At 40.0% G+C, this 24,551-nt stretch overlaps 1 protein-coding gene and 1 long non-coding RNA gene across 11 annotated transcripts in view; one reads left to right on the top strand and one right to left on the bottom strand.

The window, feature by feature from the left end:
* Positions 1 to 753: 753 nt before the first annotated feature.
* Positions 754 to 24,551, bottom strand: part of LOC110975663 (uncharacterized) — a 56,569-nt gene continuing 32,771 nt past the window's right edge. For 5 of the 9 annotated variants that reach the window (XM_022228325.2, XM_087137593.1, XM_087137594.1 and 2 more), the window contains exons 4-7: positions 15,002 to 15,120; positions 13,215 to 13,298; positions 8,071 to 9,032; positions 754 to 7,856 (exon numbers count right to left, since the gene is read on the bottom strand). In XM_022228325.2, coding sequence (XP_022084017.1) covers positions 7,728 to 7,856; positions 8,071 to 9,032; positions 13,215 to 13,298; positions 15,002 to 15,120 — 1,294 coding nt within the window. In that variant the 3' untranslated portion in view covers positions 754 to 7,727. Of the gene's footprint in view, positions 7,857 to 8,070; positions 9,033 to 13,214; positions 13,299 to 13,603; positions 13,634 to 15,001; positions 15,121 to 24,551 lie in introns of all 9 variants that reach the window. The other 4 variants (XM_022228330.2, XM_022228327.2, XM_022228329.2 and 1 more) reach the window with 4 other exon arrangements.
* LOC147798797 (uncharacterized) overlaps positions 9,985 to 24,551 on the top strand; it is a 53,866-nt gene continuing 39,299 nt past the window's right edge. Inside the window, exon 1 of one of the 2 annotated variants that reach the window (XR_015425540.1) lies at positions 9,985 to 10,143. This is a non-coding gene — a long non-coding RNA (uncharacterized LOC147798797). Of the gene's footprint in view, positions 10,144 to 10,202; positions 10,341 to 24,551 lie in introns of those variants that run through there. The other variant, XR_015425539.1, reaches the window with a different exon arrangement.

Genomic DNA, 24,551 nt, shown 5'->3' with positions numbered 1-24,551 from the left:
AGCGCGGAGAAAAATGCTTTTAAAGGTTTGGCATGAATTTAATCTATCCACACATTTGCTGCCTTATACTCAAACATTTAATAAAATTCGTTTTAACTAGTGAAACTAAAATCGGTATCAGTTCTTGAAAACACAAGTGCAGAGAATGCGCGCTACAAGTGCCGCACTGTACCGGGTGGACGTTCTTGAAAACGAAAATAACTCGGTTCTCTAAAACGCGCACAAAATGAGATCACCTCGCGCACGACTGAATGTAAGTATGTGGTGTCGCCTTTTCTATACCCTGTGTACTCATTTAACACCATTAGAGTGCTCGCAAAAAAATTCTGCAACTTACTCGAATGCAGTGGCCTAAGTACGGGGGGGGGAAATTCGGTGTGCCACTGCAAAAATCCGGATGAACATGGCTAACAAAAACACAACACTGACAGCTGGTGCCCCTTTGTCCCCCCCCGCCTCATTTGTAAAATCCTAGCTACGCCACTGCTCGAATGGGATCGAACCCACGACCTTCTACTTACTGGCGCAAGCGCTCGACCACCAAGTTTGCCAGGGTCGGCTGACCTTAACTTTTAAACTTGTTTACCCCTTGCATTGTAATTTTAGACAACTTTGTTGGCAGTAGTGCCTTAGGGTTGCTTTAGTATTCTGCTTGAATGTTAAAATATCCGAGGGAAAACTTTTCAGAATGAAAAACAATGCAAGAGGTTCTGGGGCTTTCTAGGGCACAGAGGCAAAATGACACCAGACAAGTTTGTCTCATTCGACATACGACACAAGAAGTTTTAATGATCGAACAAGTAAAGCGTGTTATCTCTATGTTCAACAATCCATATAATGTCAACATTACTTCATAATAATTCTCAGCATTTTTAAAATGCAGTGAAGTTCGCTCTTCGCACGGCACTGGCACACTGGACCCAGAGCGAGATTGCACTTGCAAAACCAAGGCCCTTATCACGGTTGCAAAACTATTAGGTAAAAATCAATTTAGCAGCCCGACACCAAGTGCAGCCACTTTTTCGAAACCTGTCCGTGCAAGCACTGTGCTCAATTCCGTTCGTAATTCAAGGACGAAATGGTTTCAAGTTACGTAAAAATGCATGCGCTTAGGACCTGTCTGGAAATGGATACAAAAATACATTTCATAGTCGCAATCTGCATCTGGATCCGGAAACCAGAAACTGGTTATTTGGAGTGAAGTACCCAGGGATACAGATGTGAACAAAGAAAAGTGGTTTTCCCCGTGTCCCTAAGCAGGAAACATTACCGTAATCGTATTCTCTCTTACACGTACGTAATGGTGTGCTAATGTCAAGGGTAAAGTTGGCCACGAGTACCCAGGCATTCAGAGAGCTAAAAACATATCAAGAATAGGTTTTTGGCCTTGCTGTCAGGGATTAAAGAGAACTGGAAAAAATACTATAATACAAATGTTACAAATGACCTAGAACATCTGAGACAATAAATTGTGCACTAACTGATGTTTCTAGTCTTATCCCTATGTGAAATGAAAACGATAGTGTATAACAGTTTTCCGACCACCTTAAAGATCACAAGTCAAATGGTGAAAGGCACGTCCATGACCGGCATTCTGATATCAATGATTTAAGTTGAGCTTTAATTTCACAAGACCATTATTTGAGTTAAAAATAGCTGTTATGCCATATAAAAACAATCAGTTTAGGAGATACATGGACATGAAAGAGTCTGTTTATGAAAACATTTACAAACAAATCGTCACCCTCTTTGAGAAGGTTGATTAGCTCTGTGAGTTTGTTTTTCCACAAATATGAACTTGATGTAGTGTACAATCATTCGTAGATGCGATAAAAGAAGTTTGAAGTACCACCGTTAACAAGCATCAACGATGTCCCCTTGGGTACAATTTGGCTTTCGTGTAACGAGAAAATATTTTGAGAGATGTGAAGCGGCCAAAAAGGTTTGAACATATTGTCATCCTTTTTGCCTAAAAGCCAGTTGATGTTGCACAACGAACACTGAATTTCTGTCTATGAAGATGCAATTCCGTGTTGTCTACCGGTTTGTATGCTCAATTCCTCGAAGCAATGAATGAAAGTTTCTATCATCTTCAAGATGCACTTTCCTTTTGTCTTTACGCTTTGGTGCCAAAACCCGGCTTCGTCTCTCAGTACATGTATCATCTCAAAAGGCACTCGGTGCAAAAGCACCTGCTCATTAATAATTCATGGCTTACCATCTTACTATACATGACGTGCATGACAGTACCTTAGTTGGCAAAACCTTGCCGGGTATGTCCACACATGGTGTGTACGCTAGTGCGTATAAACATAAGTGGGCATTTTGCTCTGGACACTTTGTATGATGCCTTCGTTGCCACCTAATGATCTGAAGTCCGTAACTTGAAGGATTCGTTTTGTGGGCCGTGTTTTGGCTGCTGAAACATTCTACAATAGTTTACAGTTTTCACATCTAGCTTGAAAGTAAAGGCTTTAAAAATGGGTCTGAGGTCTGAAACGAAACCAGATTCACAGACGGAGCCGACGTTTGGCGAATGACATCAAACAATGCCCCATTTCAAACAAACTCTTGTACGTGTCATGTTAAAGGTACTAGTCACTGTGGCTGACACTCAGAGACAGCCCTCCACTAGCATAGGATCAGCTTGTTACAGAACACCGTAAGTTTCTCCCGTCTTTTTAGAGGTAACGTTCTGCATTAAATATGACATTTTGGTCGAAGTCCCCCAATCGCTTCGCCTTTTTATCTGGACCAGTGCAACCTCAAACTTTAGAAAAGCAAGGCGAATGTTATTCTCATAGCATGGACGCAAGAATCGTGTGAATGCCCTTATGAACAAATTACATCATAAAAGACAAGGTGCATAAATACAACAGTGAAAATGCTTTGCCAACGTGACTATAAATAATGTTTTACTTTAATGTACAACGTATAAACAATTACTGACCAGTACATATCACAAGACACTTTAGTGTTTAGTTATTTTCTCTCATGAGTTGTTTTAAGATGCCTGACGTGGAAAAGTTGTCCAAAACCTGATTTTCTCTTAAAGATTTACATGTTTACAATATTTATATTCAAAAATGACACACAACCTAAAAGACCTTCAAGGCCAAGTCGGTCCAAATACACAAAATCAGTTTTGCCAACTAAACCAAAGTCTATTAATTTACTACAAGGAAATTTGTTTTTCAATAATTTCGTGGACTAAAATCTATAAAGAGTAAATAGTAACCAAACAATAATCAGGTTTCAACTGAAACTTCGGTTGGTATTTTATGCATGGATAAAAAGCAACGCTGTGAGGAAAGATCGGTCCTTTTTGCTTTTTCCAAACCAAAATCGTATACCCTTTGCTACAAATCATGCATTTATGACCTAACTCAGACAAAGGAAACGTGGATTTCTCAAGGTATTATCCTGGCTTTTTAAGTGACCAAATCCCTGCACTGCCGTTAGACTGTGCAGTACCAGCCTCCAGAGCTACGGCCATTACGTCCATTGTGAGCACACGCTTCCTTATTTGTAATCGCGCATCCCGTTGACAAGCGCGCTGTTACGTAATGAAAACATTCCTATTGGCTGAAAGTTTAGTACCTAACATCCAATGGACGGACAGATGGATTTAGACTAACTCAAGTCGTCATAATGTCGCATGTACACGGCGTGCCACGAAGAATCATGTTTGCAACAACGCAACCAACTTAACTTTAAGCTATGATGGAAATATGAAGTACGCCTATTATATAGACTAACACAAACATATGGAGGGATGGATTTTTGGTACTGCAGTAGCACGACTTTTTTCAGGTAAATGGTAAATGAAATGGCATTAACAATGGTGTGGTGGAATGGCTGTGTACGGGCGAAACTGAATGGAAACCTATCTCACATATTAATTTCTGACGACATGCCTGTGAGAGATGCGTTTTAAGGGACCGTATATTGCCATACGTTTGACTTTTGACTTACTCCCCAATACAATTATAGAAATCCTTTTCCTGTTAAAATGCTTAAAATAAAGAACTTGTGTCACAAGAAATAAACTGCGACCGAAAATACTGAAGCAAACATAATCAAGCCGAAAAAAAGATTCTTTGAAAAGAATGACGAAAAAATGTGGTCCTTGTCTGCATAAAACAAACACAAAGTAGCATGCACGATATTGGAGTCAACATGCATGTGGAGTCAACATAAATTTATATACACACAAACTAATCAAACGTGTGGACATTCACAAGTACGTGTAATCGGCTTTAATGCATAACCAGTCGCACCACCCTTTATAAATGTGGACACCGCATGCGTTACACTGTATCTTGCTCATCCTAACCTCGGCCAACGAGTTCAGACATAACTTTCATCTTATTCCTCAAGAAGCAAATCAATAAAACTGGTTCATTTCAATTTGCTTAGAAATTTACTCATAAAAATTGTGAACGAACAGAATGTATGAAGGGTACTTTTTTCTAACCAACCGCTAACTGGAGTTAAAGCCCAGCGAAAAATGCTAGAATCCTAAAACTGTCAGTGCGCAAGTAACATTCCTTTTATGATCTCACTGAAACCCAAGCATTGCGAGGATCTTATTAGTATGGTTAGTGATGCCAAAACTACATGACTAGCGACTTCAGCGTTATACAAAAGGAATTAGCGGTATACAAAAGGAAACAGCGGCATTTTAAAGAGAGAAGAGCTCAAAGTGAATACTTTATGTTCCTGATTTGACATCGCATGCAGCTCCGAACATACCTTTCTGAAAAAACCATGCAAAATGTTACATGTACACAAAAACACAACCAGTACTCACTGGTGCGTCAGCACTATTTATAGTGACTGGGTCTGGGTAAACCAAGTCACAGGTCATTAACTCATGACATTAGGGCCTATCCCCCTTGCTCTAAGCTTTGTCTAATGCTCTTCAGTCAGTATGAAATGGTAACTGTTGGAACCAAAGTCAATAGTCCAAGTAACGGGGCCCCATAATAGGCAACTTGATCTCTCTGTTGCGGAAAATGAACTGTCTTGAGCTGAGATGCCCCAACTAAAGCCTGAAGTTGAATCGGACATGAAGCCCAGATTTGGAAACCTCCAGCTAGTGATCGTGTTAACGGCCAATTTGGTCTTCCTTTTATACAACAGTTTATGAGATATGTACTTCACAATTATGGCATTAGTCAGCCATCCTGTGTGATCCAGGACCTCGCCACTTACAAAATACCCAACTGTAAAATCACAGGTTTAGTTATTAGTCATTTTGGTAATAAAGTAGCTTTTTGGCACTTTTGCCCGTATTAGTGATGTTATTCATTTCTATAAGCTAATTTGTGCATTGCAAACATACTGCACAAGCCGCGTTTATAAGCAACATTTACAAAACGACAAGATACAAAAAATATAAAACCATCTCCCGTTAGTGACTGAAAGAGAACATTTCACGATGTTCCCGTGGGTACAGATTGTTTAACTTCCGACCTTTCCTAACAAACCATCTCGTATGAAGCACATACAGTTACAAATGGTGACACTCTCAACTTCTTAAAAATAAGTTGACGCCAAGGTAGTATATACTCAATTCCTTATTGAGAAAAGTGGGTGCTAAATTTCCGTAAGCAGATCATCTCTTTCTTCCAAACACTCAGTTGAGATGAGAGCCTTGTTAGTATTTTTGGATTTACCTGAAAACTCACTTCTGCAATATCCATGTTCTCCATCCCAAACTGGAACAGGAAAAATAATATCCCGCAAACTGAACAATGAGAGAAAAGCAACTACTGCTGTAAACTTCAACAAATGTGCCAGATACCCCCAAAATGGGAGGGGTCAAGGAGGGCAGGGCAGTACCCCCTTCTGGCAAGAATCTATTATCATTATTTGGAAAAGAAGTCAACAGCCCCAACCATTTCACTTCAGTGGTGTGCACTACTACGAAGGGTTACATTTGCACCATCATTTTTTAAAATTTTTTGCCTCTTTGGTTTCAAAACCTGAGGGCATCAAGAACTAGACTTCCAACATTTATATACCCCCCCCCATTTCCAACAAGTTTTGCTTGTGAAGTTCTTTTCCTTCGAAACGGCAGCAGTGTGCATGTGTTCACACATGAATTTGCTTATTGGTGACAAAGACCAAAATCTGTGGTCCTTCACAGTTGTTTGACAGCGATTCAACAAATATCTTGCACCGGCAATCCGATGATCCCACATCGCATCACATATATATCTCTTAACTATTACACGGTAGTTTCTCTTTGAAACAATTCACCATATCCCACAGAATCCTACATTAAGGTTCGATACTACTTCTGAAAAGCAATCTGAACATGCTGTTTAGTGACCATAACTGTTTGGCAAGTAAGACCAAATTTGTGAACATAATTTATCTTAAACCCATCCCTCAGATATGTTGTCCCACTCCATTCTAGCATAAACAAAGATTGCACTGTCGGACATAACAGATATATTCCTGAATACAATGAAAAGCTAAAATAACTTAAATATATATTCAAATGAGTTGATTTCTTTTAATACAGTTTTTCCACAAAATAAATACCTTTTAGATAAACAAAGTGGCAGGATTTGTTATATTCACAATATATGATTTCTCTAAAGTGTGTTACAGATTTGTAAGTGAAAAGCTATGAAACAGGTTGTATTCTGATTGGCTGCCGCAAAGCTTACATGTGGTACTGAATTCTGCGATGTAAGAGACAGATATACATGAACTGCACACTTCCAGAGAAGAGGGTAAAAATGTAAAAATGAATTGCAAAAGATTGGTCTAAAGAAATAAATATTGCCTCTAGCCAAAGTGAAGTAATAATAGTTAGCCATTTCTACACAAGCACCAAACACACACAAAAAGAGCTAAGTTTCTCCTTTCCACCACAGATGTACTGCAACAATGTAAGGTCCACTCCTGATTCCATTACCGATAGTGCAGTATTTACAACTGTGTTCAACCTTGTTGTGAGCAGTCACTGACACCATTAAAGAACACTGGAGAAAAACAAAGTCTAAAAGAATTTGGTGTTCTGTTTTGAATTTGTTTTTTTTTTTAATCAAAAAGTCTTTGGACCACGAAGAAAGTGGTTTTGACCCATGTGCATGTAGTTGTCTTTCTGAGAGAAGATTATGGTGAAGAGTTGATTAAGAGTATGGGGGAAAGGTCAAAGGAAATTCAGCTCTGTCTTATTAATTACTTAGTTAATTCTATTCACTTCAGACCTAATGAACTTTGATTTCCATGTTTCCTTCACTTCAGTGTAGTCAAATTCTACATGTACATGTCTAGGCACTCGGGTATCATTGGCAAAACCCAACTTGGGTCTTTGTGAATTGTTGGGTGCTATTCATCATCACATCCAACACTCGTCACACACTCAACTCTAGGCAAGTTGGGACCAGTTCCCAAAATGGATAAAAATAATACTACTAAATAAAAATCTGTAACTCTTAAAAACTCACACAGCAATCAGGAATTTGTTTTCCTTTTTTCCCTTTTTTGGGGGGGGATATATATTTTTGATAAACTTCATGACGATGCCTCCAGTACCTGCAGGGACACAAGTTGGTGATGTCCAATCACAGAGCAGCACCTGTTCTAGTTTCACCAAGTCATAAGCGCTAGATTCCAACCTGGTTCTTCACTGACCCATCGCACACCCTGGCCTCACCATTAAGATCACGTAAGAGCATCCAATCAGAGACTTGGGATTCTCCCCCTCAAGGCCAGCCTTCCCAGTTGTCCTCTTCCTCCTCCATTTGAAGAAACAAATTGGTGAAGAGCACGGCAAAGCCAATGTTGAGGATAAGCACCAGAAGGACAAGACTCCGACTTGCAGACCAACTCTGCTGGTTTGTGTCCAAAAATATAATAAACATATGAATTTGGAATAACATGCTAATAAAGTACAGAAAATACATTTGGGTATTTTCAAAGTTACAACTTTCAAACAAGATACACAGGTATAGCAGAATCAGAAACTCTTATTCTGTGAGAGACGACATATAAATTCCCACTTCTGTGAGCTCTGAAACAAATGTGCCACTTGGCGTGCATACGTACCACTTTTCCTGCTTGAATGGCAAGAGCGCCCTCAGCATCAAGATCAGGGTCCGTCCAGTCTTCGTCGCGGCTGTTTGCCTTGGGGAGGTATCTGATTTTGCAACGGGCGGGGAACTTTCCGTCAAATGTGCGCACATGGCCTGGCGGCATGTCCGATATCAGCGTGACTTCCTTGCTGAATTTGCTCTTTTGCTTCTGTCTCTGTTGCCTGAGTTTTTCTTGTTCGCCTTCCTCGTCAAACCTTGCACTGGCATAGGCAGCTTGTGACATCAAATCCTCTTCTAATTCGTCTACATTAAAGCTATCGTACTCGTCATAATGACTGCGACTGTGACCCTGGCTTGGCCCCAGATGACGGTCGTAACTATCCTCTTCCACTCCTTCTTGCCGAGATAGTTGGCGTTTTGCCAGGGTACGTTTCCTGTCCGACACAGCTCGACGGAGGCGATCTGAATCAGAGGTTGTACTGATGCCAGAATCTGGGGTCAGTTCGGCGGACCCTCTCTCACCGACATACCGTCTGTCTGGTAACATGCGGTGGTGCCGGTCGTCATAGTAACCCTCAGACGCACTGTACTCGCTGTCCTGGTACCCATTGAAACGGACCCCGACATCACCATGCTGGTTCCTGGGATGGAAGGAGGCCTGACCTCCGTTGCTTGGATGGTCAGAGGACTGCACTCGCCTCCGTGGCACAGGACTCCCGTCAAACAGGTTTCCCGTCGAGTGGGATTCCCTCATGGCGGATGATTCATAAGTCGGATTGGATCCTCTACCATCCCATTCATTGACTAGCCGGCTGGGGTGGCTTTTATTGTCCGCTGAGTGGGTTGGGGTCTGAAAGCTAGGTTCCTGTTTGGCTTCGATGATCGTGCCTCGCATGTGACTCTTCCTGTCAAAGCCTCCGAGGTGTCGACCGAAGAAACTCTTCTTGCGATCAAGCTTGATGTCTCCTGTACCACCTATTGTCAGAAAAACAGTACAACAGCAAGTGTAAATACATAGCAACTGACAGTGCTAAACAACTTTGGACACTTTTTGATGAGGACCTTGTTTGTACCTAAAAAATTGTTACCTGAAGAGGTTTGCTGTTTTTTTTTCTATCACCTTATCAGTATTGGAAAAAGTCCAGAGGAGTCATTTCAAGAAACAAGATCTAGCTTTCCATAGTAAAAGAAAGTAACTGATAAAGCAAGAAAGGTGGTGTTTTTAAATGAAATATCGACACACCAGATGATAAAGCTTCCAATCCTGAGGAAAAGGAGTCTTTGGCTTTTATGTGTTCGTAGAAATTACTCTCTGAAATGACATCACATCTGTGTTTCGTCTCTTGAAAATGCTGAGCAGTCTGTAGGGTTGTGTTCAGTGAAACAACTTAATACATGTACCTTCACTCTAAAAATGACAGGATAATTTTAAACCATAAATATTCGTTTTTTCTACTGTACTGCATGGAAATTTGAATTTTAGCCATATGAAGGCTTGACGGAATATATATTCATACTATCTTCTTCCTATTCATTAAATGACTCCTTTAGATTTTAGTAATAAAAGTACATGTACATAGTCACTTTGAGAGCACTGTAGAGTTTTGAATGCTTGATGGTGAGAAATGTATTTCAGTAATTAATGAAGCTTTTTTAAGTGATGAGAACAGGGTTCATTAAGACTTGGTAGAAAAATGTCGACCCTGCTTTGTGAATGTTTTGGTGACTGGACGGCATGAGATTGCCTGGCCCAAAACTCACTGTTCCAACTGAAATCTGCAATGATACAAAGCAGCACAGTGAGTAGGCCAGGTAATACGGTGTGTATAGCCACCAAAGAAATCAATGACGTGGGGCCTGTTTGTTTCACATGGATCTGAATCAAGATCAGTGACCTGACGTTGGTTCACTGATGCCAGAACCGGCCTAATGGATAGAGTGAACCAGCTTGGGGTCCACCGGTCGAGATCAAAATCAATGTGAAATCAACAAGGCCACAGACAAACAACACGAAGAATGGACAATAGACTGGTCAGCTTCAAGTTTAAACCTTAAAATGCAACCAGCCTACAATGAAACAGAGGTTGTAAGTACACGTGCACAGTACAAATACACAAAGTCATGTGGTTTAAATAATGTGTCAGAAGGCTTTGGTTATTGCCTTTACTCGATACCAAACTGTACTTAAAAAAAAAGCAACCAGTAAGAGAGACAGGGAGCAACACATAAAACTGGAGAAATTAAGGGATGCAGACAACTGCCGACATTGAAAGAATTAATGAGGTTAGTATGATGTGAACAGCTATGCTACATAAATTTGTTTGCAGTAAAACCCCTCAGTGATGAAGGACGTTTCAGTCTCGTTTCACAGAGTTGTGCTTGTCTGTTGTTGCTCACTATAACAAACGTATTAGTGTTTTGGGGCCCTGATGATATAAAAGGTTTGACTGCACACAAACATATGGTTACCCATATAGTACCAAAAACAACCAAGGGGTAAAGTAGTACATGTTAGAGTTAAGGAATTTGCACTACATCTGTTAACCGCACACATAAAGTTACATGTAATTCTACTGTGTCCAAAAGACTAAATTCAGGAATATACACATGTACAGTATATGCCTAACATTCTGCTTGATTGTCATTATAGATAACCAAGAGTGCTTACAGTAATTGCTATTAGCCTTGAAAAACAGTGCTGATTTTGGAACTACACGTAACTGATATCCAGTGCTTTTAATAATTTTATTTATCTATTCATTAACTGCTCTCTAGATGAGCATGTGTGTTGTATAATAGAACTATAAAACATGAGTAAAGAAAGAAGGTAGACACTTGTTGAAAACAAAGACTATTTGTTAGAAAAGGATGCAAAAGATGGCACAAATATTGCACGCTGCTTGTTATACTAAATGGGAAACTGCACAATGTAAAATACATGTAACTACATGTACATGTGTGTCATGTTCATGTACATGTACACATGTACACATGTACATGTATCTGTCTCCACAACCGAGGCTGACATGTACAGCTCTGTTCATTAAACCCCAAATGCAGCCCGTTTCTTTTAAAAGTAATGGCCTTTTTATTATTGCAGAAAACTGAGACACAATCTATTGTAATGATCCTAACATTTGAATGATCTTTAACTACATCACAGTACATGTACATGTATTTGTGACAATTCCCATGGCATGAGATGTCCCATGGGTGAACAGCGATCATACTGTCAGATCTGAGTGCATAAACCCATTGTTATAAACCCAGTGACAAATGTACATATACTTCCACATTATCGAGCACTGCCTGTGATTTTGTCAACAAGCTCTTTTGAAATGACTACAAAAGATGTGGCATGTACACATGCATCTTATGAACTTTACCCAGAGGGGGTGTGCAAAAGAAAGGTCACATAAACCCTTAGGTTTTGGGCAGAAAGTGCATTTACATGTACAGTACATAGTAGCAGCTGATTTCTAAGAGACATTGTTCCCAATCCATGAAGGGCTCTGCTCAATGGAACTGTGAGGAAATTAGCAGTAAATCACATGTACCAGTAACATTCAGCCATTTCAATGACACTGGGCCAAACTTTACAACATGTACACGTACATTGTACATGCGTCTCTCTGATGGTTGTACAGATAGTGAGACAGGATTCTTTTTTTAAACATGTGAAATAAAATAATTTCACTGTCAGTTCCTTCTATCTACAAATAATGTGCCCTAAATGAAACACTTAAGAACCTGTGCAGGCTAAATATGCTCATGTACAGGTACATGTACGGAGGCCATTGACCAAAACCTCACCAGTTCAAACTAGAAAGTGCACATGTATTCAATATTTTAACAGTGCACAGTGACTGAGATTAAAAAATGGACAAAAATTACTTTCTTTTGCAAAATTAAACATGAACTCTGAAGAAACTGCAACCTTTTTCTGATCTGAAACCATAATCAAGGAGATCTCTGCGTGAATACAATTGCTGGGAAAGAGAAAATGAAAAGGAAACTTTGTGGGAATTGTTCTTCTGAGAAGAAAACTTGTTGGACACCAACCCCCCCCCCAAAAAAAACTGTTTGAGAGGAGTAGAATCCGAAGGAAAATAAGGGTGGAGGTGGACAAGTAGTCACAGGAAGTGTGTCTTCTGGTCCTGTGCTAAGGTGTCGTAGAAAAATCTGCCTCTTTGTTAATTAAGGGTTGGAATTTACATTTAATTTGAAAAATGTTTAGAAAACTTTCCCATACCATTTACACGTGCAAACGTCCCCCTCTTGCCACAGTGTCATTGAAAACTTTAAACACAACAAATTGCATACAATGTGAATAGCTGACATAAAGTTCCGGTGATGAATTTATGGTATTCTTTTGATATGACCGGGCAGTAAAGTGTTCTGAAAATCAAACTACATTTTACAGGCATCGTTTACAATAAAAATGAACACCAGATTGCCTTAATCAAAATGTCAAACCTCTCTCGGTTCCGTTTGAACGTTTGGAAAACTCTTTAAACGGATTTGGAACTTTTTTCCAAACGTGTAAACGTCCCACTCTTATTGTTAATCAGGCCTCTATAAAATACACTTAGAAAAGCACAGTGACCACAAATTCACACTGGCCAGTACATGTACATGTATGTTTGGTAACAGAGACTCAAGCCATCCAGTTTCTTTTTTTTTTCTGCCACTACTGAGTTGATTCAATGTACATACTTGTATTCTCAGGAAAGAGGTCGATTTTCCATTTGAAACGTCTTGACTGGGGTATGAAAAAATGAAGGTTGGATGAAGAACTGATCTAAAAGCTGTATGGAAAGCCTGCTCACGCCCACTATTCCCAAGCAAGGGGGCAAAATACAACCTGATACACTTTCTGCAGAAAGACAGAGACCACCATGAACCAATCTGCACAGGCTCATGTGGAAACAAACAACAATAATTAATTGCACAAAATTAATCAAATCAAGGTGTATCAGTGACTTAAGTTCACGGTGAGCAGGGTATGAGCAAACTTGGCAAGCAGGCAAATTAAAATCAGCAATAAAACAGGGAGTGGATGTGGCTGGGGGGACTATAAGGGAGGAAAAAACAATGGTGAAGAGGGACAGGCACAAGGGGCAGGGCAGCACCAGGAGAAGGAGGAGGTAAGCCCACCATATATACCATCAGGCGACAGGGAGTTGGCAAAACGAACGTTGGCCGTCCTGCACCCAAAGCCAGCAAGTCTTGACACATTACCTACATAAGGATAATGATGTTTGTCAGCAATGACATTGTGGGAAAATACAGTCTTTCAAATATGAAAAAAAAACACAAAGTTACAAAAAATGCCTGTGTGCTATCAAAGCTTGCTGGGCAAAAAGTGTTAGCACGTGGAACTTAGAACGTCTTGTTCTCATCAAATGTTTCACTGGGTTTGGTAGTCTCCTCCCTCCCCACAGCTCCTAGCCCCACCCCCATGTCAAATTTTGTTTCCTTTTTCTTTGAGGGGTTGTTGGCATCAGAGTCCAAACAGAGTTGAATTCCATTGGAACATTACTTGCCTTTAATGATATTTGGTGGTGATAACAACCCTTTTAGAAAAAGAGAAAATATAAATGCAACACTGATGAACTGTTTTTAAAACATGTTTTGGAACTTTATTTTTGAGAAAAGTCTTACATGTGACAGAGTTGTTGAATACATTAACAAAGAAAACAAAAGAGAAAATCTTGCAACAGAACAAAAGGCAGAAATTTATAAATTAGATGAAATGAAGGTTGCGCACAAGTAATGCTAACATCAGACAACAGCAATTAATAACGAAGATTACATTCAAATCTGGAACAATGATGCTTTCGTACATTATCAAAATGCAATATTCATGATGCATGAGCTGTCATTCATTAAAATTTATGGGCTCAAAATTGTCGATGGTCAGTCATTCGAACTAAGAAATGCTTGGTGTGATGCAAGCGTTCAGATTAAAAGGCGCATGAAGTAAAATATGAGGTATTACTGTAAAAGGAAAAAAAACAATCTCATACTTTTTCATTTGTAAGGTGGGAAGCTGACTATAAATGATGACATCACAAAAGAAATGAGGTCTGGACTGGAATCCGCACCTTTGAAACTCAGTAAATAATGTCATTGTGACACACTAGAGCAAAACATAAAGTACATGTAACTGAAAGCGAAGTTGTGTGCCGCACACCACACATCGCATTTCATGTGTGGGGTACAGGGTACCTCTGGCACATGCAAGTGGCTGAGCTAATGAATGTATTGACAAGGAAAATAATGATGGATGTGTGCATGCATTTGGATATGCTCCAAGCAAATGGCCTGGTTTTCTGACACCAAGATTTGGCAAGGATAGTTAACACATTGAGGCTTTCAGGCTTCAAACCCAAACACATCATAATGCTGGCAAGGTCCTGGACTTAACGTGTACAGTATACAGAGTGTTTTCACACCAAAGACGAGTTGAAGACCTGTACATGTACATCTGCACTAGTTTTCAACATAGTTTGGCAACTTCCACAGCAGTGGTCCGATACTTGTAGGTGACTAATATTTGGTTTTCTTTTCTTGGGTTGATGAAAAACATCAATGCACCTGAATAGTTTATTGGGTTTTTTTTTTGGGGGGGGGCACATCTCCTCCCTTGCCTTGTAGAAGTTTTTAACAACACAAAAATGTACAAAGGGGTTATAATTTTATAGTAATTCTCTAAAGAAAAAAAGAAAGGAGACTATCCTTCTCCAATGTACTCATTGGTAGGTCTCTCCCCCCCCCAAAAAAAGTCTCTAAAGTGAACAGTCTAAGGTAGTTAAACTTAATGTGTGATCTGGGTGAACATAATAGTTTATGGGTACATGTACATGTTCTTCAAGTTTACACTGTTCTTTTTTAAATGCTTTTCGGCAGGGAATAGGACACAAATGAACCTACATACGTACCTCTAGGAGGTAATGAAGCGGTGAGCTCTTTGGCACGTTGACGTGCTTTGGAGGCTTCTTCTCGTGATTCTGAAGCTGCAGTCTCGGCCATTTCTGCTTTCTCTCGTGCGTAGGATGCCCTGCAATTCAATGAAAATAAATCTTCAGCATCTCAACATGTATTCTAAATTTTATATGTTTATGTGCACAGACATGGATACATATGGGCAAAGACAAGGTGCCGGGGGTGTGGTACATGTATAATGTACTGTAGCTGGGATATGGTAACGGTGTGGCAAGGGTGAGGCAGTGATGAGGCAGGATGGGTCTTGGACATTGCAGTAAGAGCTGAATGTTTAACCCCTTCCCATCGGGAGGCGGCTAGACACGCCGTAAAAATTGAGATCCTCAGCCCGCTTTTCAGCTATTATTCTCGGCCCACGCTCGAGCGAACACGGTGAAAGAAGGCAGACCCTGGCTCTTGTATATATGGTAATTGGTCTTTGAACATAGCCCAGAAATGAAAAGACTGAATTTGCATCATAATCACCAGCTTCACAATAGTCCCCACTTTGAAAAGAGGCAACAGGTAAGTGGAAGGGTGAGTAGAGCCACATGCCACCAAACAATCAGCCTTTTCACCATGTGATTCAAAGCGTGCAGAGCACGCAAGGCCACAAACCGAGAATTTGCAGTTTGGCAGGTGGCCTTCGCGGCCAAGCGAGGCTGGAATTCTTGGAGTCGGCTTTTGGGAAGAAATTTCCGTCGTCACGGGGTTAAAAGAGTTTTTCCAAGTTTCCTTACATCTTTCAAAACTTCAAGCAACCAACATTTTTTTCCTTTGACATGTTCATGTACAATACACAGTCTTCCAAACTACTTATCACTGCCAATGATTGCTGCCCTCACATACATGTACATGTAAGTCTGCACTTGGCAAGCTTCACCTGTTAATGTACATGGTAAAGTGGAATGCTGCCCTCTACTGTTTTGATCAGCATGAACCGCTGTATTAAACTTGTGCTATTGGTGAGCATGGTACTGGTACATGTACACGAATGCTCTGTTGACTGGCCTGGATGAAAATATGTACTGTACAAAGGGCAACGTGAGACAGCAGGACACAAGCATCACGTCACAGCAAATCTTTAAGTATATATGCATGTAGTACAGAGATGCTTCATGGAAAGAAAGGAAGTGTCTAAGATATGCAGGAGAGTCAAACAGAGTGTTAATGGACTGGACCGATATTACTTTGTTTTTTAATTTTGATTTGGTTTGAGGGGGAACTTACAGCTAGCCTTAATAAAAAAAGAGATTTATATGTTTCAATATGCAATGATAATTGCTGGAGTTGGAGACAAATGAAGGACATATAGTTCCGGTACATGTACCTTAAAAGCTACCAATAGGTAGATTATTTTGTATCAAGGCCCAGCCAATTTAATGTACAAAGGAAAAATTGTGCAGGGATGCACCATCCCTCAATCTGAAATACTGTCCCTATAGATGGGTCAGGGAGGCAGTGTGGCAACCCTTGGCCGAATTCCCCCGTATACATGGTATATGGTCTCATTTTAAGCACACAATCATTACTGCCTCCTAAAGTGCACCACCAGTCCAAGAGGCACACACAGAGAGTTCTACAGTATATGCACAGCTTGGGAAGTCCACTTATAGGCCCAAAATACACATCCGTGGACGTAGCTACATTCCTAGCATACCAGAGGGACCAAACGTTCTACTCTTCCACGATGTGATATTATCGGATAATCTATGGCATCTGAGGTCATCTGACTATCCAGACAGATATAAATATCTAATTATATTTGTAATGACTCTTTCTGTCCGTCCCCATCAACAAATCCCCAGCTTGAGTCAAATAAACAGTCTCTTTCTTATCGCGTAAACAGACATTGTGGAACAGCTGAATTTATTACACCAACATGTAATTCACATCTGCATGAGTACCTCTACAGTAAGGCATTTGAGGAGGTCAAGTTGTGAAAGAAATATCATGTTGATGCTTTTCTGTGTTCCGGAAAATGGCAAAGATGACATACCTGTAACTGGAAAACAAAGTTTAAATAAATTTCACTTACCGGTAACTGAACTATCTTTTTCAATGTTTATAACTCCTAAATGTACTGTACGTGTACGGTTCTTGTACACATACATTTGTACTGGTACATGTACGTAAAACCTGTGGACGGATTTACCAGTATTTCTTACAAGCAATAATGTACAGCAGCATCTCTTTATGCATTGACTTCTGTTGCATACAGTCACAGAATTTGACAGCATTGACATATCCAAGCTTATAATAGGTGAGGGGAAATACATCAGCCAAGATTGCAGCAAATGTTTGTTTGTTTGTTTGTTTGTTGGGGTGTTGGGGTGTTTGTTTGTTTGTTTGTTTGTTTGTTTGTTTGTTTGTTTGTTTGTTTGTTTGTTTGTTTGTTGGGTTGTTGGGGTGTTTGTTTGTTTGTTGGGGTTGTTGGTTGGGTTGTTTGTTTGTTTGTTTGTTGGGGTGTTGGGGGTGTTTGTTTGTTTGTTTGTTGGGGTTGTTTGTTTGTTTGTTTGTTTGTTTGTTTGTTGGGGTGTTTGTTTGTTGGCGTTTGTTTGTTTGTTTGTTTGTTTGTTTGTTTGTTTGTTTGTTTGTTTGTTTGATTGTTTGTTTGTTTGTTTGTTGGGGTGTTTGTTTGTTTGTTTGTTTGTTTGTTTGTTTGTTTGTTTGTTTGTTTGTTTGTTTGTTTTCTTGAAGGCGGTGTGATTTTTGGGCTCTCGTTTAACGTAAGTTTTATCACTGTACTAATGACCTTTTTGGTCCTCATTGGTTGTAGTTGTGTACGTATATTGTTGTAGACTTGATAGGTCTTATTGAAGGACTGTTACGGTATATCATCTTGTGATATTTTCACCTCTTTTTTTTTGGCATAGTCCCGAACATTCGATACACGTTAGCTAGCGGGGCTGGCCGCCATGGCTAGTCGTGCTGCCGACCGTCCTGTTGTTCGGGATCACTCAGGTGATCAGGCGACTGGCTTCTCAAAGACCAATGTTGCATCTGAACCTTTCACTAACATAACTCGCGAGAATGGAATCGTTTTCAAAGCTGAAGACAATGTCTCTGTCCAGTGTTATGTTAATGCACTATCTGTCTCAGGTATGAACCCTGCTGAAATAGTTTCTGCCTCCCGTATATCAAATGGGCGTGTAGCAGTCTACCTCAAATCAAGGGAAGCGGTTGAGGAAGCTGTTGTGTATGGTTTGGAGTACAACGATTCGTTTATATCCATCACTCCCTTAGTAAAACCTACTGAGAGACTTGTACTGTCCAATGTATATCCAGAATTACCAAATGCAGTCATTGCACGAAATCTATCAAGCTTCTGCAAACCAGTTTCAGCCATCAAACCGATCCCCTTGGGAATTAAAGACAAAGAGTTATCTCATGTTATGTCTTTTAGACGTCAAGTGCATGCTATCATAGAAACCAATGTCACTATTCCCGATCACATGAACATATTTCACGCAGGGGTGAACTACAGAGTTTTCATCTCCAATGATTCTGTTAAATGTTTCAGCTGTGGAGAAAATGGCCACATAAGTAAACATTGCAAAAAAATAACACAAGCTGAACCGTCTACATCTGACACAAACATGACAGATTTTAACCCACTGAATCCCCCTCCCAAGTTTGTACACGGTAAAAAATCTGACCCGAAACATCCATCAAAACAGAGTCGACGAGACAGTTTGACTGACCAGAACAAGCCGTCTACTTCAGATAAGCTAGCTGATACTGATGCGCAGCAACAATCAGCCACTGAACCTGATGCTCGATTTTTAACAGGTACACCTTTAAAACAACAGGAGACAGAAAAACAAAGTGATTCCACTGCAGACAAACATAACACCACTTTAAGTCCAGCTCCTTCAAAGCAAAATACACAACATCTAAAAACATCTAACAATACTACAGTGCCTTCCATCTGGGGTTCGCCTCCAGCTCCTTCTCGTGAAACCTCTCCTCTCTTTGCAGAGGTTGTTGCCAAAGGACACCGCAAAAAATCAAAGCCTAAAGCAGTTGTGTCCAATCCATTGGTGCAGCTGAAGTCTCCGTCTCCACAGCGAAAACTGCGTAAGCTAAGTGATACACCCCAGATGGAAAGAGATGAAAGTGTCTCCCAAACTTCAACGGAGGAAAAATATATCCCAAATCCTGGACGAATCTCAGATGTCCACAGAATCACCACCGATACACCCATCTCAACTGGATTCAGAGAGCGACCATGAATCCGTCTCCTCTGTCGTAAGCGTCTTCGATCAAGAGGGAGATGGGCCAGGGGACCTAAACCTGACAAAAGGACCACTTCAAAACGAGGAAGTCGTCACCTTCCTTAAGTGCGTCAAGTCACGTCGAAAGCCGCTTGACGTTGCCAGGAAATTTACTCATGACATCCCCGGTCTAGTAAAACAGCTGAAGCCACTCCGCAACAGCCCTCTGTTCACGAAAAATATGCAACAGAGGATTCGAAAGCTTGTCAGAAACCTCGATCCCAGCGATCCCATCCATCTTTTTCCATGATGTTTCTACTTTTCTTTGTTTTGTATATGACTTTCACCCTAGTAACCCTCAATACAGGGGGATGTTCCACGCCCATCAAAAACAACTCTGTTCGTGCGTATCTAGACATAACCCTTGAAAATCCCGATGTTGTTCTGCTACAGGAAACGTATGATCTTAGGAACGAAGATTTGTGTTGGAAAACATGGCCGTATGATGTCTGTTGCGCTCCTGGAACCACCCGGGGATCTGGTGTAGCTACTCTCGTCAAGAAAAATAATAATTTTAACATAATAAAATCTTGTACGATCTGTGCTGGATATGTTCTTTTTCTCGAGCTTAGAATTTATTCAACCACCTATCATATTTACAATATCCTGATTCCTCAGGATGACGTTGCTGCAATGAACTGTCTTATCTCCTTGGAAGAGCATTGTTCTTCACACGACAATCCAGTTATCATTTTTGGCGGGGATTTTAATTGTACACATGACCCGCTTCTGGATCGCTTCTCGCAAAACATTGAAAGGAGACACAAAATTGCTTCCGCTGTAGAAAATATCATCAATACTTTTTCTATGTGTGATGTTTGGCGTAGAAATAATCCCAATTCATCTAAATTTACTTGGTTCAGATACAGCACTGGCAATTTGAGAAGCACCTCCAAAGCTAGACTTGATAGAATTTACTTCCCTGTTCACCTTTTGCCCTCTGTTGACTCCTGTAACATTCAACCTTGTTCCTTGTCGGATCATAGTGCTGTTGTTCTTAAAATAACACTTCCCGATGTAAGTAAGAAGGGTAGCGCCTACTGGCACTTCAATAATTCTTTGCTTCAAGATGAGACCTACAAAGGAATTTTTAAACAATTTTGGAAAAAGTGGCAAGCTACAAGATGCCAATTTTCCTCCATCAGTGTATGGTGGGACATGGGAAAGAATCATATTAAATCTATCACTCAAATGTATGGAGCTAAAATTGCCCGTGAAAAACGGGACAAGATTCATTCTCTTCACAAATCCATTGATGATTTACAGTGTTGTCCTGATCTTACCCCAGAGACTCAAAAAACTCTTCAGGAACAGCGGGATGCCCTGAATGAACACTTCAAGCATGACACTAAAGGGGCTATCATTAGATCTCGCTTTAAGCTCACAACAGAAATTGACACTTGTTCTACATTCTTTTTTAATCTAGAAAAATCCAACTCTACCGCTAAAACTATTTCTAAAATTCGTCTCTCATCTGGAAGGACTACTGATGATCCAAATGAAATAAAATGTCACATTCGGAATTTCTACAAAGAATTGTACAGTGAGGCCGAAACTGAACCCAGTACTATGGATCACTTGTTTAAAAATTTACCTACGCTCAGTGAAAGTGACTCTGAAGATTGTGACAAACCAATAACAACAGATGAAATGGATATGGCGGTTAACCAGTTAAATTTAAATAAGTCCCCTGGCTTGGATGGCCTTACTTCTGAATTTTATCAAACTTTTTGGAATATCATTAAGGACGATCTCATGGCAGTACTCAATGAATCTGTTGCCAGCGGCCACCTTCCGGTTTCTTGTCGAAGGGGAGTTATAACCCTTCTTCCCAAAACTGGCGACTTGCTTGAGATTTCAAACTGGCGTCCTGTCTCTTTACTAAATACAGACTACAAAATTTTTGCAAAAATTATTTCAAACCGACTCAAAAATGTTATCGATAGCGTTGTTCACCCTGATCAAAGTTATACTGTTCCGGGTCGTTCAATTTATGATAATATCATCTTAATCAAGGATATTCTTATGTATGCTAATTCTCACTGTATTCCTCTTGCTGTTTTAAATCTTGATCAAAAAAAGGCATTTGATAATGTGGATCATTACTATTTATGTGCTGTTATGAAGACCATGGGTTTTGGAGAAAGATTTATCTCCTATGTCAAACTGCTATATAATGATGCTCAGAGTTTTATCAAGGTTTGTGGCTCCTTAACCGCACCTTTCCCTTTTAAAAAGGGAATTAGACAAGGATGTCCACTTTCAGGTTTGCTATATGCAATAGCTATAGAACCTCTCCTCCATGCTCTTCGATGTAATTTAAAACCTTTTGGCTTTATGATTCCTAATTCTGATTACACTGTTGTTACCTCGGCCTATGCCGATGATGTTTCTATATTTGTTACCAGTGATAAAGCTTTTAATATTATTCAAGATATTTATCATTGTTATAGCCGTTGTTCTGCTGCTTGTTTGAATTTTACTAAATCTCAAGGCCTCTGGGTCGGTTCGTGGATAAATAGAACGGACAACCCCTTAAATTTTAAGTGGAATAATACTGGTTTAAAATTCCTTGGAGTTCACATGGGAAACTCCTTCCATTTTTTTCAACAAAACTGGCAAACCTGTCGAGAAAAATTGCAAAACGTTCTTGCTCGTTGGAAAGGATTGTGTAAACTGCTGTCCTTCAGAGGCAGAGCCCTGGTAGCCAATCAGTTAGCGGCTTCCAAACTTCTTCACGTTCTTGCAGTTTTATCCCCCCCTCCAGAAATTCTCAGTGAACTCCAAAGGAAACTGGTAGATTTTATTTGGTCTGATGGGCGACATTGGATAAAGGAAAATATTTTGTATCGTTCACCTGAAACAGGCGGTCTGGGCCTTACCTGCCTCCAGTCACGAGTTTTTACGTATCGCTTCTCCTTTGTACAAAGATTTCTAAAAAAATCACCTCATCCTGTTTTCGCTTTCATGAGCTACTTTTTGCGTCAATATTGCAAGTTCGATTTTGATGCTCAAATCTTCTTAATAAATCTTGACGCTAAATTTTTTGTTCACCTCCCAACATTCTACTGTAATGTGTTACAAGCTTGGAAGATATCGAGAGCCCAAATTGTCATACCGCTCGATTCTCTTCATTTCATTTTGAATTTACCGTTAATTTCTACTCATGTAATTAAGTTTGCCGGTATAGATGACCATCTCCTTTGCCCTCGTCTCCGGATGTGTGGTGTTCGTACAGTTGGAGACCTACTGGACGTCTCTTCCGGAAAATGGAAAACAACGGAGGATATCCAAGCTGCAAACCCAGTGCGAAGGTCCTCAAACAGGCTTCTTCGCGCTGAACTCTCTGAAATGACAGATCTCCTCTTGCGTGTCTTCCCGCAGTTTTTCAACCGTTTTGGATACCGTCTCTCCACACGTAATCTTCAGAGCATCCCAGCCCTGAGAGAACTTCCCGTCGTTGTTCACTTCCCTCCAGACATCGATGCCACAGGCGCGTCTTCAAAGACTATTTATAAAACCCTCAACGCAGAACTCAACCAGCTGGAGATTCCTCTTCAGACTTACTGGCATGAACAGAATGTAATCCCAGAGAACCGGAAAATCGAATGGCAAGCAATATATCGTCTGCCTTCCTCAAAGAAAGAGGGCGATGTCCAATTCCGCCTATTACATAACTTTCTGCCCAGTCTACCGGTCCTGCAACACATTAACCCAGACATATCTCCACTGTGCCCTTGGTGTGGACAAAGAGGAACAATCGTTCACTTGTTCATCATGTGTCGCGCCATCCAGCCAGCATTAAATCTTCTGAACTGTCTCTTGAGTCGTCTTTTCCCGAGTGTAGTTCAAGATTTCGACCTGTACTGGTGCCTCCTTCCGTACAAGAATGGACGTTCAAAGGAGATGGTTAATCTGGCAAGTTACTTCATTATCAGTCTGAAAGCAACCATATACTTTCTCTACTCGCGTTCATCTACTGCTGACCCTCTTATTGTATGGAAACTTCGAATGAAGAGTAAAATTCTGATTGATTACCACTTTTTCTCTGCAAAACACAACGTTGGCCTATTTTTGAGCAAATGGGACCACAACAACACCTTGTTCACATTTGTGGACAATAAGCTTTTCTGGCTGATATGAAGACTGATCTTTTTTTCATGGTTGTCATTGTCTATCCCTAATGAGAAGTCTCAGGGTTTTGGATGACTATAAGTGTGGTTCCAATCTTCATGTTATAATTAGCAAATTAATTCTTTTTATCTTTTTACTGAGAATCCTTTCTTTTTTCTGTTAAGTTTATTGTATGTCAGTATTTACTTATTCCACTTGAACCTTGTTTTATTTTAAAAATCGTTGTTTTGTAGATATTTTCTGTCATGAATTAAAGGTTCATTTGGAAAAGTGAAAAAGTGTTTGTTGGGGTGTTTGTTTGTTTGTTTGTTTGTTTGAAGTGTTCACATTTTCCAGTTGTTTATTTTTCCTTGGCCTGTGGCATCAGTATCATTTCTTTGTCTTTTCATTTCTTTCTACTTGATTTACGCGTAATTGAGGTTTATTTCCCTTACCTGTATACCCCATACTCCAGGTCAGCCATTTATCAATCTCTATGCCTACATGTGCATCTGCATGTACACTCTAATGTACATGTACATGTACACGTACATGTGTACATGTATGTCTTGGAAGTTACTGTTAGTCATATCATAATCTTCTAGCACATGTACTTACATGTAATAATTTGTTTGTTAGTTTGATTTTTAAGAAGATATATTGTGAGGCATTTTGAACTTACGTGGCATGAAACAATTTTTTGATCACAAGAGTACAAATCAAAACGGTACCACTGTGGACTTGTACACAACACAGTACATGTGTACATACGCAGGCTACACAACTCACAGAAAATACATGTACCGGCACAATACATGTAGATGTACACGTACATTGTACATACATCTACATGTACATGTACATGTACTCATGGGTACAATATTATTAGAGTCAGCCAAAACAATTGCTTGGATATGTTTCATCACTCCCTTGCTGTACCATGCTTTGCTGCAAGTATGATACACATGTATGTGTACATGTATAAAGCTTTTCTCTTGGAAAAATGCAAACCAAATGTTTCACAAAAAAGCATTTCAAATATGAAAGCCACATCCAAATAAGACTCCCACATGCAAAGTTGTAAGCAATTTTGGAAATTTACACGTACCGGTACAAG

This window comes from Acanthaster planci, linkage group LG06 (genome assembly GCF_054643075.1).
Source record: "Acanthaster planci isolate LZ-2023a linkage group LG06, COTS_SCS, whole genome shotgun sequence".
NCBI classification, from domain to species: Eukaryota; Metazoa; Echinodermata; class Asteroidea; order Valvatida; family Acanthasteridae; genus Acanthaster; species Acanthaster planci.
Note: the sequence above shows the minus strand (reverse complement) of the source record. Positions and strands in the feature narration are given on the sequence as shown.